Source organism: Ornithorhynchus anatinus, chromosome 2 (assembly GCF_004115215.2).
Source record: "Ornithorhynchus anatinus isolate Pmale09 chromosome 2, mOrnAna1.pri.v4, whole genome shotgun sequence".
In the NCBI taxonomy this organism is placed as follows: domain Eukaryota; kingdom Metazoa; phylum Chordata; class Mammalia; order Monotremata; family Ornithorhynchidae; genus Ornithorhynchus; species Ornithorhynchus anatinus.
The window spans coordinates 93,884,834-93,903,949 of record NC_041729.1 but is presented as its reverse complement, the minus strand read 5'-3'; the positions used below and the strand labels follow the sequence as shown (position 1 = coordinate 93,903,949).

The window sequence follows — 19,116 nt, the reverse complement described above, 5'->3', positions numbered from 1 at the left end:
GGGGAGATAGACATTAAAACAAGTAAACAGGCATCAATAGCATTATTATAGATAAAAAGATTTATAGGTATATACATATTAATAAAAATAAATAGAACTATAATTATAAATATGTACATATATAAACTAGTGCTGTGGGGCACAGAGGGCGGGTAGAGCAAAGGGAGGGAGTTGGGGTGATGGGGAGGAGAGGGGGAGCAGAGGAAAAGGGGGCTTAGTCCAGGAAGGCCTCCTGGAGGAGGTGAGCTTTCACTGTGCTAAGCGCTGTACTAATTGCTGGGGTTAATACAAGATAATCAAGTGTCAAACAGGACCCACAATCTAAGCGGGAGGGCGAACAAGTATTGAATCCCCATTTTACAGACGAGAGAATCGAGGCATAGAGAATAAAGTGGCTTGCTCAAGCTCACACAGCAGGCAGGTGGCAGAGCCAAAATTAGAACCCAGGTCTTCTGACTCAGGCCTGTCCTCTTTCCATACTGCTTCACATCATGAAAAGTAGAAACAGCTTTTCCTCCCAGGAAATAGGAAATCCTAGTTTGGAGCTATAAACGCCTCCTGGCTAAGCTCTACATAAAGCCCCAAAGCTGCTCAGGCAATTCCACTAAGGCATCGGTCCCCAGTGGCTAGTTTGGCAGTCTCCACATAAAAAGTGCCCCATAAGTAGCATTGGTACTGATAGCAAAACAGCCTGGGACAGAAGCTCTCTAGAGGAGCCTCCCACTCTCGGATTCTGTTCTATATATCCCTTTCTGGTACTCTTGGTGATGAAGCTGCTTCTACTCACCTGTTAGGAATCAGGTGTGTCAGCACCTCTCTGAGGAATCTAAAGCTCGTTGCAATTCACAGTTCCCTTGCAGCACTGTCCAGGGGGAATGCTTTGCTCTCCAGCCCTTGTCAAATGGAAGAAACATTCACACACACTTTATTACGCTCAATTAAAATCCTAAATTTGGAGTCAGAAAGTAAATTGCCCTTGCACCTTTGGCCCCCACTGCCCTTCCGGCCCGGGGGTTAGGACTGGGGATTTTTTAGGTGCCATGTACGCAACTCGGTTGGTGGGCGGAGAGAGAGAGTTCCTCTTCCTCATCCCCAGCAAGGTAAACAGCCTCAACCCAATTATAAATGGAAACAAACGTGACCTCTGCCACTGAGAGTCACCGGGGCTGACAAGCAAAGGAGAACGATTATTGACTTCAGGGGACACTTGGAAAACAGAGCGGGCAGGATGAGTGGCAAGGCAAAATCAGTGGGGATCATCGGCGCGCCTTTCTCCAAGGGACAGGTAGGTGAACCTGCATTCACATTTCCTTTAAGGTGGATGGTCATTTGGGGACCTCTTTATTAAGCCTCAGAATTTTAACGTTACCACGCTGTTGGACTTAGATTCTTTGTTATCATTTATCTGGGCTTCTAAAGTATTGTTTGAGTCAAGTTTCAACTTCAGAGCCGTGCTTTACTTTTTGATGTTGGCCGCAGCCCCCTTTTGTTTGTGTCTCTGTTTTCTGCCTAAACTGTTTCATGTTTGAACCGCTGGCTCTCTCCTAGGATTCATGAACCATTTAGGTAAAGAAGTTTTATTTTGTTTGACAAACAGGTTTGTCATTTTTGCTCCCTACAAGGGTTCAGATTAGCACAGAGTAAGCGCTCAATAAATACAACTGAATAAATTAATGATTTTCTTGTTTAGGGATTTAATCAGTGCTTAAGAATCAATCAATCATATTTATGGAGTGCTCACTGTGTGCAGAGCACTTTCCAAAGCACTTAGAAGAGCACAGTATAACATTCCCCGCCCACAATGAGTTTACAGTCTAGGGGGTGGAAAAAACTGATGTATTTGGATTTTTCTTCCATTGTAGATCATTTAAAAATCCTGACTTGGTGGGTGAGTTTGAACAACCTCATTTGTCCTCTCTCTGGATTTTAGTGAAGCTGAATCCTGAAAGTTAGAATGGCTACCTAAAGGGAAAGATTCAGCAGGGTAGCTACCGTAATTCCTTTGGGAAAAGTCACTGTGGGGAGACTCGGCTAATTCAAATTACCTCACGAAAATGCAGCCTACTTACATAGAGCTTCTTCTAGGGGCAATCTGCAAACTCCTCATATTTCCTTAGCACTTCCAGGTGCCCCAGTAGGAAAGCAATTGAAGACAATTCCTGGAAGATTCCTTAAGCATAATTTTCCTGTCCAGTTGCTGTAGCCATATTCAGGTAGAGGGAAAGCCAGTTCACAGTCCTCTGGAGAAGCTGAAAGAAAGGCCATAGCTTGGTCTCACTGCTTGGTGATCTTTTTTCCATTTTTGGCTAGTTTTCTAATTTTGGTGTTCCTCTCCCCCATCTCTTGGAGTCCCCCTTTCCTGATTCAGTCGCCTGTCTGAGCTCTGTCTGCATCTTCTTGCTCTCCAGCTCTGCCTATTAGAAGTGTAGAACTGAGGTTTTCCTCTTGCCAAAGCAAAATTGGGTGTGGTCTCTCTGGCAGCCTGTGGGAACTCAGAAAGTACAGAGGACTGGAAGGGCAGCCGCTGACAAGGTGGCTAAATGGCCAGTGAAAAGAGATTCAGCTTTTCTTTGAGACCCTCCAGATGGCCCTGTCTTTCTAACAAGTGGGAAATGAGGGAAGATTCAGAGGGTCTCAGGATAGTCTCAAAATAAGGGACCCAGTTAGAACCTTACTCCTGAGTCACTTTATCTTTGGGTTTCTGCCAAGGGTGTAATTTTACATCGGGGACTTTGTGAATTAGCCTCACCCTGCCCAGTTCTACAAGGCTCCCTGAGAGCCCTGCCCTCTTCCTCCCCTACTTTCCCTCCATGCAGACATTCTACCCACCAAGGGTGGGGGAGGTGGATGATTCCAGACTGAACTCATATATAATAATCCTTGGGAAGATGGGTGCATACTTCCTAGTCTGGTCCCCACCCTGCAAAATAGTGGATAGCTCACTGACCCAGCAAATGAAAAGCTGAAGTCATGGGGAGCTGTTACAAGTGCTTTGCATATAGTAAGCGTTTAACAAATGCCAACATTATTATTAAATCAGAGTTCATGGTACAATTTATGGATCATCTGCACATCAGTTCTCAGATGTTTCTCATGTTATTATTCCCAAATATAGTGTCCCAGTCTATAGGGCATACGCACGAATGGGTGTTTAGAAAGGGACCATTCCCCCGAGTGCCCTCCGTTGCCACTGCTGGAGACAGTCAACTGGACTAGACTGGACTAGAGCTAAGACGGTAATGGAAATACTCACAGCCCTATAGACAAAAATGATTCAGGGAAAAACAGATTTTGGGACACGAGTAAGGGATCAACCACCATCCTCGTCCTGCTCAGCCTTAGTCCCTGATCGCCTGCCTATTGGCAAGGCTATCCAGGAAAAGGCTTAAACTCACTGTGGGCAGGGAACGTGTCTTTCAGCTTTGTCATATTGTTTTACCATAGCCTCCCAAGAGTTTAGTACATTGTTTGGCATAGAGTAAGCGCTTGACAAATATGATTGATTGATGACACTTTGGCTAGAGCAGGGGGATGCTTCCAACTGAATGAGAACAGCTAAGTGGTTAGTATAGTGCTCTGCACACAGTAAGTGCTCATTAAATGAGACAGACTAAATGAACTAGTAATTTAGCAGGCAACTAATTCCACTGAAGTGGTGGGGAGGGGTTCTCCACTTTATTGTGTGAGTCCCTGATAGTGATCCTTTGTCAATGGATCTAATGCTGGAATCAGTAAAGTGATAGATTGAAGATGGCTCCGAAGCTTGGACAAAAATGACATACAAAGAGGATATGAAATACATATGAAATAGATATGAAATAGAATAGCTGTGGTCCTTTGGGAAAGCTTTCAGGAAGTGGGGGTGGGCACCTATGACCAAATTGACCCGTTTTTAAAACAAAATGGTCCAGCCCTCATTAAGCACTTACTATGTGCCAGGCCCTATACTAAGCACTGGGGTTGGACACGGACCATACCCCATAATGGGCTCAAAGTCTTAATCCCCATTTTACAGATGAGGTTAACTGAAGCACAGAGAAGTTAAGTGATTTGCCCAAGGTCACACAGCAGACAAGTGGTAGAACCAGGGTTAGAACTCAGATCCTTCTGAGTCCCAGGCCCATGCTTTATCCAGTAAGCCATGCTGCTTCTTGAGCTCATTTCCCAAAACTGTCTGGAGAGCATCCCCATTCGCCTAGGAATAATGGCAGAGGTGGTATTTGTTAAGCACTTACTATGTGTCAAGCACAGTACTAAGTATATGCACTGGTGTAGATACAAGATAATCACATTCCATCAGGGGCTCACAGACTAAGTAGGAAGGAGAACTGGCACTGAATCCATTTTGCAAATAAGGGAACTGAGGTGGCAGAGCTGAGATTAAAACCTGGGTCCTCTGACTCCCAGGCCCACACTCTTTCCACTAGGCAACACTGCTTTCTAGTCAGAAAGAACTAGCCCCACATCTGAATGGCCAGGTAGATATGTTGAGGCCACCAAGCCCAGAGTCAGGGTAGGGGATGTGATCCGAGTGACTCAGGAGGAGGGATTAGGAAACTAACCGTCACGGATACAAACAGCTCCAGACGGGATGGTCTGTTCTTCAGCGGCCTTGTTTCTTTGAACTCTGTGTAGCCGGGGGACACAGACCGAAAGCAAACACTTTGAGCCGAATGTCACATTCTTTCCTATAGAGATATGACCTTGGTTCCATCACACTGGCTCTCTTTTCTTTGGCTGCTGGGAGGAGGCAGCATGGTCTAGTGGGAAGAGCACGGGACTGAGAGTCAGAAGACCCTGGTTCTAGCTCCAGCTTGATCACGAGTCTGCTGTGTGTTCTTGGGCAAATACACTTAATTTCTCTAGGCCTCAGTTCCCTCATTTGTAAAGTGGAGGTAAATTCCTTTTCTGCCTTCAGCTTAGAATGGGAGCCCTGTGGGGAATAGAACATACATTAGATTTGATTAACTTGAATATACCAATGCTTCAATCGATCACTTATTGAGCACTTACTGTATGCAGAGCACTGTACTAGTGCTTGGGAGAGTATAAAACAACAATAAGAAGACACATTCCCTGCCCATGATGACCTTACAGTCTAGAAGACAGAGTTGGTGAATGCGTTCCTTGCCTATAAGGAGCTCACAATCCAGTGGGGAAATCAGATAAGTACCTAAGTGCTGTGGGAGTGAGGGTGGGGTGAATAAGGGGTACAAATCCAAGTGCTAGGGTGACACTGGTGGGAGTGGAGAGGAAATAGGGCTTAATCAGGGAAAACCTTTTTGAATTGTGATTTTAATAAGGCTATGGAGGAGGTAAGAGTGATGTTCTGTCAGTGCGTGGCACTTGGTAAATATTTAATAAATACCATCATTAGTATCATTATTAAGGGGGTTGAGTTTCAGGTGACTGTGTAGTTTCTTCAGTCTCAAAAAGGGTGGAAGACATTTGTTGCTTTGACTAAAATATTCATACCTTAGGCCTCAGTTCCTGTAGACATCTGCAGAGCTGAATGTCTAGCTGAATACAAAGAGAAAAGTGGATAGCATTTTCCTCTAATAAAGCAGGCTGCATCTTTATGTACAATTACTTGCTCTCTGCTTACTCCATGAAGAATATTTTCTACAATATCAAGCATATGGAGTGCAAGTGTAGTTTTTGCTTGTTTAAAATGAAGAAAACAGGGTAATTCAATAGAGAATTGAGAACATGTAACTTCGGAAAAAACCCCAACTGTTTCCTTATCCAGTAGTACAAGCATAATAAGATTAAGATCACCCAGGGCTGGATTCCTACAGGGCCTTAATGCGCTGTAGTCCTTGAGTTTCAGATTAATCTGTGATCCTTTTTTTGGGCAGGGAACATATCTGCTAATTCTGTTGCATTGTACTCCCAAGCACTTAGTAAAGTGTTCCGCACATAGTAAGTGCTCAATAAATACCATTGATGTCAATGCTGATGATGACCCAGCGGCCCCCTGACCCGAGAGGGAATTGTGTCCACGTGACCTTACCGACATGGACACTGCTTGGGATGTCTATTCATTCACTCATTCATTGGTATTTATTGAGTGCTTACTGTGTGTAGAGCACTGTACTAAGCGCTTGGAATGTACAATTTGGCAACAGATAGAGACAATCTTAATGAAGATGGCTAGTGTGTCAGGAGGCCTGCTGCCCAGTGGCACTGTCGAAAGGAATGGGGGCAGGAAGGAGACGGGTGGCAATTATGGCACCAAGCGGAGCTCATTTCCGCCTCCTGGTGCTATTCTGGTATCGTCATGGCTCTGCCATCCTCCCAGCTGAGAGCCCAGCTCCAGGTACGAAGCAGCCCATGCGTTCCAGTTTTCTACTGGAGTCCCAACATAGCTGATCTTAAAGGGGTTGCTGACCCTTCAAGGGGCTCAATCCCAGTGATGGGCAGGCGAGAGGGTGGACGGGCCAAGAGGAGCTTGAACGTCCTGGACCAAGTATAAAAAGTATGCCTGAGGGATCCTCCCTGCTTCCTTTCCCCACCTCAGTTTCCCATACAATCTGTTGGATGATGGGGAAAGGATGAGGAGGGTGAGGAATAATAATAATAATAATTAATAATTATGGTATTTGTTAAATGCTTACTACGTGTTGAGCACTGCTCTAAGCTCTGGGGTAAATACAAGGTAATCAGATTGTCCCACGTGGGGCTCATATTTTTTATTCCCCATTTTTACAGATGAGGTAACTGAGGCACAGAGAAGTTAAGTGACTTGCCTGAGGTCACATAGCAGACAAGTGGCGGAGCTGGGATTAGAACCCATGACCTCTGACTCCCAAGCCCGTGCTCTTTCCACTGAGTCACACTGCTTCTCTGTGTGACTAGGCACTGGAGTAGCCACGAAGGTGAGCCAACAGTGGAGACCCTGGAACTGGCCAGTCTCAGCAAGGCAGTTGCCCCGGTCTACCGCCAAATTCTCCCCTTGTCGGGCCTGGAAGTTAGTTGGTTTGGACAGGGGTTACGGGAGGCTCAATTCCCCAGGGCTGAAATCATGGATTGCTGATTTAAAGCTCCCATTTCCTGCCATTGGTGCCTTCTCTTCCTGCTCTCTCTCCTTCGGGGCTGAGGCATGATCATTAGCACAGGCACTCCTCTTCCTCTTTAATAATAACAAAGGTAATTATGATACTTGTACAGTGCTTACTGCATGCCAGGCACTATACTAAGCATTGGGGTAGATACTAGATCATCGTGTTGGACAGTCCCTGTCTCATATGGGGCTCACAGTCTAATTCAGAGGGAGGACTCAATCCCCGTTTGATAGATAAGGGAGCTGAGGCACAGACGAGTCACTTAACTTGCCCCAGATATCACAGCAGACAACTGATGGAGCCAGAATTGGAATCCAAGTCCTCTGTCTCCCAGGCCTATGCCTTTTCCACTAGGCCACACTACTTGCTACACCCTAGCTTATGCTAGTACCTCTTGGGCTTGACAGTGGCTCATACCCCTTCCCATATTGCCTCTTCCTCCCCAGCTCATGGGAGCAGGTATTGCGGTCTTAGCTCGTGACCTCGTGGGAGTCCAGTGGAGCAGAAAGGTGGTGGGAGAGGAGGGAGAAAGAGTGAAAGGAAGGAGTGGAACTAGGAGATAACTCTATTGTCCAGTACTACATATAATGTCATCTGCTTTTTGTGCCCCATGAGGTTGAGCTTGGGTTTCTCTGACCTTATATACGATCCATTCGAGTAACTCTAAGCAGTTGAGCGATGTTAGAGACACATATGGCGCCTTCTATATTGAGGCCTACCAAGACCGAAGGGGCAGCGTGAATTCATCGATGATAACCGATCTTGTATTTTTTTTCCATCCAGCCACGAGGAGGAGTGGAAGAAGGGCCGCTTTATCTGAGAAATGCTGGTCTGATAGAGAAACTCGAAGCACAAGGTAATATTTCCACTGGCAAGGAAAATACCAGTGATAAGGCACGCAGTTCACCAAGAATGAAAACTTATCATGGAATCAATTTATACATTTTCAGTTCATATTAACAGTCCACCCAAGTATATGTAGATCAGTCTGGCCTGTAACTTGCAAGCCAGGTAGGGGTTGGTGTACAAGTCTATACGATGCCTACAATACACATTTAGAATACAACCTGTTCGGCCAAAATCCATAGTTTCATTACACGTCTTGGAGAGAACACACCAGCAGAATTAGGGAATGTTCTTCCGACAACGCAAGCCTGCCTGAATATAGTCGCCATGGTTTAGGAAGAAATGGTCATATGCAGCGGGAGTTACTAACATGAGGTTTCCTTACTCTGAGGTTCTGTGGAATAGTAGTCCCACATACAGGAGAACAGAGTGTTTTAATCATTATTATTTTGGTATTTAAGTGCTTACTATCTGCCAAGCACCGTTCTAAGCACTATACTCCCACTATCTGCCAAGTAGGTAAGATGCCCTTCCAAAAGGAACAGTCAAATCCCAGAAAGGTTGAATGACATTTTCCACAGCTGTACAAAAAGCCACTGGTCAAGCTAAAGCCTGAATTCTAATCTAGGGACTGCTACAACCCAGGTTCCGGTTCATATATGTTCCAGGAGATATAATCCATCAAAACCAGGCTTGTACCCTAATCTTTCCCTTCCAGAGCCCCAGGATTTGTGTGGATTTTCTCAAGGGCAACCATGGATGGGTTCCTTTTTATTCCTTCCTTCTCTGGTTTTCACTGTGTTGCAGTTTCCTTTAGTATTAGTCGTTCTTATACCTTCCACTGTCATGCTATGGCTTACTTTAATTTCATCGTCAATATTTTCTGAGTTCTTACTAAGAGCGAAGCACTACACTAAGACCTCTGGGGAGGACACCACCTGTTGTCCTGGAAGAAGTCTTGCTCTGCTTCGGACAGTATCATCAAAAGGCTAGAGGTCAACCCATTCCAGAGCTCCTGAGAGTAACCTGTGCCTTTGAATCCCCGATCCAGGTTGCGATGTGAAGGACTATGGGAATCTGGCCATTGTTGATGCTCCCAATGACAGTCCATTTCAAAATGTGAAGAACCCGCGCTCAGTGGGACAAACCAACCAGGGACTGGCCAGCATGGTGGCGGACGTGAAGAAGAGTGGCAGGGTCAGCGTGGTTCTCGGCGGGGATCACAGGTGAATCTGTCAGAGAGACAGCTGAACAAGCAACTAGTGAAACGAGAGAAGGCAGGACAATAAGAAACACCAGATTGATTTTTCTTTCATTCTTATTGTCCCTAGGAGTGTCTCCACTTCTCGGGAAATCCTTACATTGCCACTGGGGTAGCTCTGTCATCACAACTTTTACACTGTGATTAATACATACTACCAGAGTTCTAAAAGAGAATGGAGGGTGATTTATTTCAGCTTGGTTCAAATCCTAGCTTATTTCTCTCCTCTGAATTAAAAACTGACTCAATCGTATGGAAACATAAGTGGGAAAGGGGTAAATTGAAACAGAACCCAAAAACTGACTTTCCCACCTCCGAACAGATTAACCTAGATTTCAGGGTTCCATATTATCCAATCTCAATTTTGGAGGGTGAGTGGAGAGGAATGACTTAAGTGGACCCCAGGGATGAACCGAACACCATTTCAGCTGGGAATTTTAAGTCCCTCAACCCCAATTTTCCTCAGACCTGCTACCGAGTAGCAGAAATTGAGTGATTTGTTTCACCCCTTTTTCTTCCTCTCTTCAGGTAGAGAAATTGAGGGTCAGAATGAACCGGAATAACATACGGGAGAGGGATAACAGAAGGGCCTGGATAAACAACCATCGGCCCATTGATAAGTGGAAATGGATGTTATTACAAGGCCTTCTTTGGCGCACTGGTTTCCTGAAGGATGGGAGATATTTCAGTGCCTGCAAATGACATTAAGCTTTCTTAGTATTCAACCCTTCTTCACTCTACCCTCTTTCTTTCTCTTCTCTCCTTTCCTCATGTCCCCACCTTTTGGATCATCGCAGGATTCTGTAGCTTGATTCTCCCACTTATAGAAGAGGGAGAGGGAGGGAAAGAGAAGGCCATAGAATTGCTGATCTGGGTTATGTTCATTGTGTATGGGGTCTGAAGGGCAGGAAGGTGGGGGAGTGCAGAGAGAGAGAGAGAGGCGAGGAGGAAGAAGAGGAGGGTGGATACCTAATGTTGTTGCATGAGAACAGGACCTTCCAAAGCTCCTGCCTGAGGCTAACTGCCAAGGACCTGGGATGAGATGGAAGCCATAGACCCAATCGAGGTGGAAGCCATAGACCTGGTAAAGATAGTTGAAGATTGTAAGGGAAGCAGCTGTCTGCATTCATGCTATGAGTGGATAAAGACAGGGAGAAAATTACCACCTGCGGAATGTAACATTTTCCAAGAGAGGAAGAAGTCAGAGGTAGTGGAGGGAAAAAAAAGAATTAGTGAAGAAGGAGAAATAGAATTTCTACCCGTGTTGGTCTTGGAAGGGTATCCCTGGGCAATGGTGTCCTTTGCTAGGGCTGTGCAAACACATCCTTCTTTAAGAGTCTGCATTTGGAACAGTGCCCTTTGGGTATTTGGTATTCACCCCACCTTCAGCCCACAGCACGTAAGTACATAGCTGTAAATTATTTCTTTATATTAGTGTCTGCCCCGCCCTAAGCTATAAGTTCCTTGTGGTCAGACTGTCTCTACAAACTCCCTTGTATTTAATTCTCCCAAGTGCTTAGTACAGTACCCTACAGACAGTACATGCTCGATTAAATACCACTGATTGATAGATTGTTATGGCTTGATTCTGTGAAATCTTTAAAAAACCCCCACCAAAAAACAGATGATTAAAGCATGAATGTCTGACAGTGAATATTAAAGACAAGCTCTACATTTTCCAGGTGTTTTTTTTCTTTTTGACATCCCCCCCATTTATCAGTACAGTTTTGATTACACACTGGACGCTGCTCCATTTTGGAGGACATTTAGCAGTGACCTTTGATTTTCAAAGAAAAATAGAGCAATTTCCAAAGCATAAACATGCTGAGTGCTGTGTGTGTGTGTGTGTGTGTGTGTGTGTACATCAAGATGTTGCAACCTTTGTGTTTACACCAACTTTTCTGCTCTTGAAGCCTGGGGATTGGGAGCATCTCTGGCCACGCAAGGGTTCACCCTGATCTCTGCGTCATTTGGGTCGACGCCCACACTGACATCAACACTCCGGAGACATCCACTAGTGGTAACCTGCACGGGCAGCCAGTGGCTTTCCTCATGAAGGAGCTGAAGTCCAAGGTAGATGGGAGAGCTGGGATGTCAGCACGTGTGACATAGGAGGGAGGTTTGGGAGTGATGGGGAGATTTGGGCAAATTGTACAGTTCTGAGTCCTTCAGGACTAAAAATTATGCCTAAGCCATTTTATACCTTTTTAAAAAATTAAATTCTATTTTTTAACTCTATGCAATGTGAGTGTCTGGCAACTCAATGAGGGCATCAGATTTTGGATTTTATGGCTTCCTTGAATGGTGAGGGGGAGAAACCTAGCTGAACCCAATTTTTTTGTGTATTCTATTAGATCCCCGATGTTCCTGGATTCTCTTGGGTGACACCGTGCATATCAGCCAAGGACATTGTGTATATTGGATTGAGAGATGTGGATCCTGGTGAACAGTGAGTCTAATTCTTTTCTTTTCAAGAGGGCCTGCACTCATCTTTATCTTTGCATTTCCTAGGGAATGTTACATTGTACTCTCCCAAGCACTTTATATTGCTGTACACACAGTAAGCGCTCAATAAGTAAGATTGATGGATTGATCATTTTCCTGGATTTGCTGAAAATGATAGTCACCCTCAGCCCTGGCAGTTACTTAGTCTCCCAGAGTCCCATTTCTACGTAATTCCTGGTGAGTCCTTTGGGCATTAAACATCTTGACGATGGCGACTGTGGGAAGAACAGAACAGATCCTCAACAGTACGTTCTATAATGCATGGTTTACTGCACTTTCTGGATAGCTCGCCAATGAGGAATTTGATGACCTTCTTCTAATAATGGACAACTAGCTGACTACAAATTGATGGGGTTTTGGAAGACATGGTTCTGCACTTGTACATGCTGACAGCCAAGGCTCAATTACTAGAACACAAATTCCCGTGAATGCAGTTTTCTTTGGGAATACCACCCTGGGTTAAAGAACTTCCTGTATTGTGGTCAATGATAATCCTGGCCAGTTTACTCTATAGCCAAAATGGTATTTATTGAGCACTTACTAATGGCAGAGCTCTGTACTAAGCACTTGGGAGAGTACAATACAATGGAGTAAGGACAAATTTGTCATGGAGGGTAATCAACTCATGGTTCCAATAATTATACAGTGCTTTGCACATTGTAAGCTCTTAATAAATACCACCAGTTGATTTGATGCCAAGTTTGGAGACAGAATAATTGTGTACACCATTGGTCTGACCTATTAATAATAATAATGTTGGTATTTGTTAAGTGCTTACTATGTGCAGAGCACTGTTCTAAACACTGGGGTAGATACAGGGTAATCAGGTTGTTCCGGGTGAGGCTCACAGTTTTAATCCCCATTTTACAGATGAGGTAACTGAGGCACAGAGAAGTTAATTGACTTGCCCACAGTCACACAGCTGACAAGTGGCAGAGCCGGGATTCAAACCCATGACCTCTGACTCCAAAGCCCGTGCTCTTTCCACTGAGCCATGCTGCTTCTCAATCTTGCTTTTATGGAGAAGGGTTTTAGTGGCCTACCTTTGAGTCTCTTCCCTCCTCCTCCCTCTCCTCTAATTATAGGCAGCAGCAGTAGATTTTCAGATCCCTGGAACAGCTCAAATTCCCACTGGCTTCCTGTCCCCAGCCTTCCCCTTCCAGAAGTACATACAATTAGGCGAAAGAGGAGAACCTGGGATTTGTAGCTCTCAAAAGTGGCTCATTACACTACATTTCCAAAATCAGGGATGGGCAATGATATACAGGAGGCTTCTGAAGTCAGGATTGTCCTTCTGAGTTTTTACCAACTATCCCCATTTGTGTGGGCCAGTTGAAAGATGAGGTCTCAACAGTTTTAAGTTTCCCCATCTCCCAACTATTGTAATAATTCTCATTAAGAGCTATCTAGGTTTCCAAGATGGAGGCAGGGATGGCCCAAGAGACCGCCAAATTTTCAAGAGAAACACTGCCATAGATTGCTTTCTCTCTTCAGCCTTGGGCTGCATCTAAAAGGGAGTGCTTGGGGGATGGAAAGGGAGCGATTGTTCTTCCTCTTCCCTATTATCCCACCTATCCAGGAAGCCTTTACTGACTGCCACCTCCTCAGACCGCCGCCTTCAGTGGTATCTTTGGAGCACAGCAAACACTTATAGCACTACTAATCATTTTACAACCTCCACTTAATCATAGCCTAAAATTCTGTGCTTAGAAATCACCTTAAGTCCCGTCATTCACATATTCTAATTCAATCCAATTCCGCAATTCAAAACCAATCCTTTGACAACTTCAATTGTTGAAAAACGTTGTCCAGGTTTGGATTTAGAGGGGAATGTTAGGAGTTGGGGAGAAGTATCTATGACTGGTTTTGTTGAAGTTTTGGTCTGTGGACAACTGAACACTGAACCGTTGATTTGCCAGCAGTTGATCGTTGCGACTAAATTTTGGATGACTCAGAGTTTTTGATAGCCACAGATGAGCAGATATGCCACTACCTCTATCTTCAATATTAATTTTTGTTGGAGTAAAGCAGCTTGTCTCTTTAATATGACTAATAGGCAGAGCAAATGTGCTGCATGGACTGATTAATTTTGGATTAATGTTATTAAGGGCATTCATCTTCTGAGTATAAATCTTGGTTGCAGAATTAAATACCCAGTTTGTCATTTGTTCATGGCTTCCTAATGGGCCATTTTGCAGGTAATTTTTAAGGTAATGTGGCTAATAGCATTTTGCACAAATTTGGGAAGCCTAGACATAGCAATCCAACTTACGGTATATGATTTATTTTCACTCAACTAGTAATGGAGGAAGAAGCAGCATATCCACACAGTGGAAAAAGCACAAGAGTCCTGAGACCTGGATTCTAATCCTGGCTCCACCTCTTGTCTGCTATATGACCTTGGGCAAGTCACTTAACTTCTCTGTTTCTTATGTTTCTTCATCTGTAAAATGGAGATCAGTATCTCTTTTCCTTCCCCTTACACCATAAGCCCCATGTGGAATAGGGACCTTTTCTTCTTGGATTATATTGTGCTTGGTACCTACTAAGTGCTTAACAAATATTAAGCACTAATATTTGAAACTCATTTCTACTGTTTTGCAGCTGTATTGTGAAGAATCTGGGAATTAAATGCTATTCAATGAGTGAGGTGGATAAGCTTGGAATTGGCAAGGTTATGGAAGAAACACTTAGCTATTTGCTGGGAAGGTAAGTCAATACTACTTTTAAGAATTGCAGCTATCTCAGTGTTGATGTAAGTGTACGCAATATATCAAATACCATCTTTAAATGTATTAGCATCCTTGCTGAATATAAAAATCAAAAGAGGTAGCTGTGAATTCTGAAGGCCAACATTCAGAATTCAGAAGCAGTGTGGTCTAGGGGATAGATCATAGACCTGGGGCTTCTAGACTGTGGGAGGGAAGGCGTCTACCAACTCTCCCAAGCGCTTGGTATAATACTCTGCACACACTAAGCGATCAATTTATATGATGAGTCAGAAAGAGCTGGGTTCTAATCCTAGCTCTCCTGCTTGTCTGCTTGGGCAAGTCACCCCAGTGCCTACTAGTGGTAAATGTCCTCCTGTGACATCGGTCAGTGGAAGCAGCGTGGCTTGGTGGAAAAAGCCCGGGTTTGACAGTCAGAGGACTTGGGTTCTAATCCCAGCTCCGCCACATCAGCTCTGGACTTTGGGCAAATCACTTAACTTCTCTGTGCCTTAGTTAACTCATCTGTAAAATGGGGATTAAGACTGAGCCCCACGTGGGACAACCTGATTTCTTTTTATCTACCCCAGTGTTTACAACAGTGCTTGTCACATAGTAAGTGCTTAACAAATACTGTAAATATTATTATTATTAAGCAACTTTGCTGGAAAGAAGCAATGACCTGAGACACTGTGCCAACTTCATATTTTGAGTATGAGGGCAAAAAGGAGACTGGAAGATTAGAGGGGTGTGGGCGTGGGAGAGCCACCCTCTGGGTTCTTTGAGCCTTGACTGGAAACTTTCAGATCTTGTCAGAGCCCTGAGATGAGGCAGTCTCATCTCAAGCTCAGAAACTCATGGGGGCATTGATCCCCATCACTTCCCCGCAGCGAGTACCTTAGGATCTCTGAGCTACTTTCCTACTACACCCAGCCTGGACATTTTGCTCTACTAATGCCAACTTTCTCCCTGTACCTTGATCTCGTCATTCTTGTAGCCGACTTCTCGCCCATGTCCTCCCTCTGGCATGGAACACTCTCCCTCATCATACCCAGTGCTTAGAACATTGCTCTAGAACTTAGAACAATGCTTGGCAAGTACTATAATTACTATTATAATAGTATAATATTAGTATATTATAGTATAGTATAGTATATATTATAGTATATAGTATTACTATTATATTACTAAAACAGCTTAACAAGTACTATAATTACTATTACCTGACAATTACTCTCCCCGGCTTCAAAGCCTTATTTAAGGCACATCTCCTCAATGAGGTCTTCCCTGATAAGTTTTTTCCTTTTTTCCAACTCCCTTCAGTGTCGCCCTGACTTGCTTCCTTTATTTATCCCATCTCCCAGCCTCACGGCACTTATGTACATATCTATAATTTATTTACATTAATGACTGTCTCCCCCTCTAGACTGTAAGCTCCTTGTGGGCAGGAATGTTTCTGTTACATTGTTACATTGTACTCTCCCTAACACTTAGTACAGTGCTCTGCACACAGTGAATGTTAAATAAATACAATTGACTGAGTGACCACCAGCCACTATGTGAGAAAGATTTTACCTTGGTCCTCAGATGAAGTTCCAAGCAAGGGATGGGATCCCAATTCATTATTTTTTTTCCAGCAGCCCAACCTTGTCTGAATCCACTCAGTGTAAGCAATGTCCCTGCGTTCTGAATTTTTTACTTACCTCTTAAAGAAAGAAGAGACCAATTCACCTGAGCTTCGATGTTGATGGGCTGGACCCTTTTCACACACCGGCTACCGGCACACCTGTTCCTGGAGGTCTGTCTTACAGAGAAGGCCTCTACATCACAGAAGAAATTTATAAAACAGGTACAACACAGATCCGGGAAATGTTTAACCTGATAATAGACGATACCTCTTTCGGCTCCAATGGAAGAGTGTCATAAATTAGTTTACCAATTTGGGGTCTTTGGTTTTCCAGATAAACAGCTTGGAAATTGAATAGCAGTTTGGGAAAAGCATCCTGGAATGGCTTTTTATTTAATGGTTTTTCCATGCCTACTTTTGTTCCTAGTTCTCTGATGATGTCTTGCTGATCTGCTACTGCAACTATAGATGACTCAAGTTGTAGACATTTGGGGCCAAGTTTCTCTTCATTTTGAATTTAACTTGATTTCCCTAGAACCTAGAACTAGCAGATACTCAAGAAGTCATGTTGTTCAGAGGGCCTATCCATAAACCATTCATTACTGATATTGCTCACTCTGTTCTTAAAGACCCATGCTGTCAGGTGTATCACCTTTATGACCAGGAAGTTCTGATTTTATGGCTAATTTAACTCTCACACCATTTTAAAGTTATTCTTCTCATTCTGCTCATTGTGGTAGTCACTGATTGACACCTTACTAGTAAGCCTTTCATTACTTTGGAGAGAGTGCTATAAAAGACAGCTTTAAAAGGAGTAAGGAATCCGAGTTTAAAAATACCAAAAACACATTATTAATTTTCCTGTTTCTCTGCTCATGAAATCGCTTGAAGCATCTTGTTGCCACTGCTAAATCGGAGATCGGGGCTGATTGATATGAACCAGTAATATCATTTATGCCCTGATCCTCCCCTTATTTTTAAAAGGTCATGTTTGGTCTCTAAATTTTATTTGACAATGTCAACGGCATTGGGTAGCACTTCCTGGTCCTTATACGTACTTCTAATAAAACATCCAAGTGTGACGCTAAGTGTTTAACAAGAGTATATAACAGGAGATCTCTATTCAACTCGGATGGCATACAAAACTCCAGAATTTTCTGCTGTAGTTATCCCTAACCAACCTTACTTCTCTAGCATATAGGCACGTTTACTTTAGATTCCTGAAATAATAACCTTACTCTTGTTCTCTTGATTACATCCTGTATTTGATGGGCTACTTCTCAGTTGTCTGAAAGCCTCTTCGAACTTGATTTCTATCCCGTGGTTGGCAATCTCACCTAGCTGGTGTTATTTACATACAGGCTCTTTATTCCTTCCTCCGAGTTTTAGTTTAAAAAAAAACACCAAAACATTATTGCCATTTGTTTTTATAGGACTCCTGTCGGGACTAGACATAATGGAGGTCAATCCATCTCTTGGAAAGACACCCGAAGAAGTGAGCAAGACAGTCAACACTGCTGTCGCAGTAACCCTGTCTTGCTTTGGAGTGGCTCGGGAGGGTAATCATAGCTCGGCTGACTGCCCTCACCCCCAAAAAACAAATTGAAAACAAATATGCATGCACTCATGGTATTATGGACATACCACAAATATACATGCATACACACATACACAATTTCCTGCTGACTCCTGAATGTGAATCGTTCTTTTTATTTTCTGTTTAAAGAATTTGACAATTTTATCTCAAGCATATGCTGTAGTGGCCCCAAATAAGGCGATCCTTAAAGTTATCTTAAAAAACATATTTAAACTATCTCACTGAGTGTTTAAAAAAAAAAAAAAAAAGGAAGCAATCGGGAATAAAATCTCTTCCAACTGCAACTTTGTGCCCGGTGATGAGAAATGCTACTTTCATGAAATGTGTTTACAATTTCTCAATAAAAAGCATTTTCTCAGGATCTGTTTGCCCTATGGTACCAATAAAGCTCTCTTAACTTGCTAAAGGTTTTGCAATTGCATATGAGATGTGCGATTTTTTTGTCTACACACAATAAAAGAAGGTTTTCTTTATCTTTTTGTCGCATGGACTTACCCCTTCTTCCAGAGGGTGACTTTTACACCCAGTCATTACTGCCCCAACGGCCAAGATGGGAGGGTTCAATTACCTGCATGAAGGTGATTTTGTCACAAACTCATGACCAAGGCAGACAGTACTGGTACTTCTGGAGACTTTTTCACTGGTTGTGACCACCTGTATTTTTCCAATAGTGATTTTCATTTGAAAAACTGGATTCGTCTCTGACCTGGACAGGGTAAGACTACTTGATGCTAAGAACCAAACTGGCATTAATTAAGGAGGGAGCATGCAGAGGTGACCATTGCTTTTACAGCCACGAAGCACTTTGTCTTGAGCTAATTCCAGGATATGTTGTCAGTCTGCATGATTGCGTGATTAATGGACCACATTTTTGGCCTTCTGGTTCTCAGACTGGTGGGGCCCTCAGAGTTCAGATAGGCTGACAGAGAGACCACCAGGATTCAAAGTCACCCAATAAGCAGCTGGCACTTTGACAAACTTGAAGCAGAGTTCTGGGGGCAACTGTGCAGAAACTGTTGTTTAGGACAAAAATTCCCTGTCTAAATAAGCCCCGGGTACTTCTCCCTCATGCCAAATGGGATGAAGGACTAGTAGTAAATCCCCTTAGCCTTAGCAGGATAGTAGGTAAATACCCTTCAGTTATGAGTGATCAGGGGAAACATTTTTCTTGCTGTTAATGTCATCCTCTGAAGATACTGCTATTCCCTCCACAGCACTTTGCTTTGTACAAATTATATCTGCGACTATGGCAGATTTCACACTTTTAAAGGACAACACGGCTCAAGACAAAAGCAAAATAAAAAACAAATCTCTTCATACCAACATACCTTGAATGCTAATGGGGTTCTGGTTTGGGACGGGGGGTAATGGGGAGTTTGGGGTCCAATCTGTTGACTCTTGTACTGTATGTGTGTCTCTGTGTGAGCATGTCCTGCTGGGTCAACACAGTCTATGGGTGTAGAAGTGGAGGGTGTGTGTGTGTGTGTGTATATTTTATATATTTGCAT

General features: G+C 43.6%; 1 protein-coding gene across 1 annotated transcript; it reads left to right on the top strand.

The window, feature by feature from the left end:
- The first annotated feature begins 1,070 nt into the window (after positions 1–1,070).
- ARG1 (arginase 1) lies at positions 1,071–18,081 on the top strand. The gene is made up of 8 exons (XM_001505770.6): positions 1,071–1,285; positions 7,848–7,920; positions 8,962–9,136; positions 11,085–11,244; positions 11,526–11,620; positions 14,281–14,385; positions 16,097–16,233; positions 17,445–18,081. Exons 1-8 carry the CDS (start codon positions 1,229–1,231, stop codon positions 17,615–17,617), a joined length of 975 nt encoding a protein of 324 aa, XP_001505820.1. The 5' UTR covers positions 1,071–1,228; the 3' UTR covers positions 17,618–18,081.
- The last annotated feature ends 1,035 nt before the right edge of the window (positions 18,082–19,116 follow it).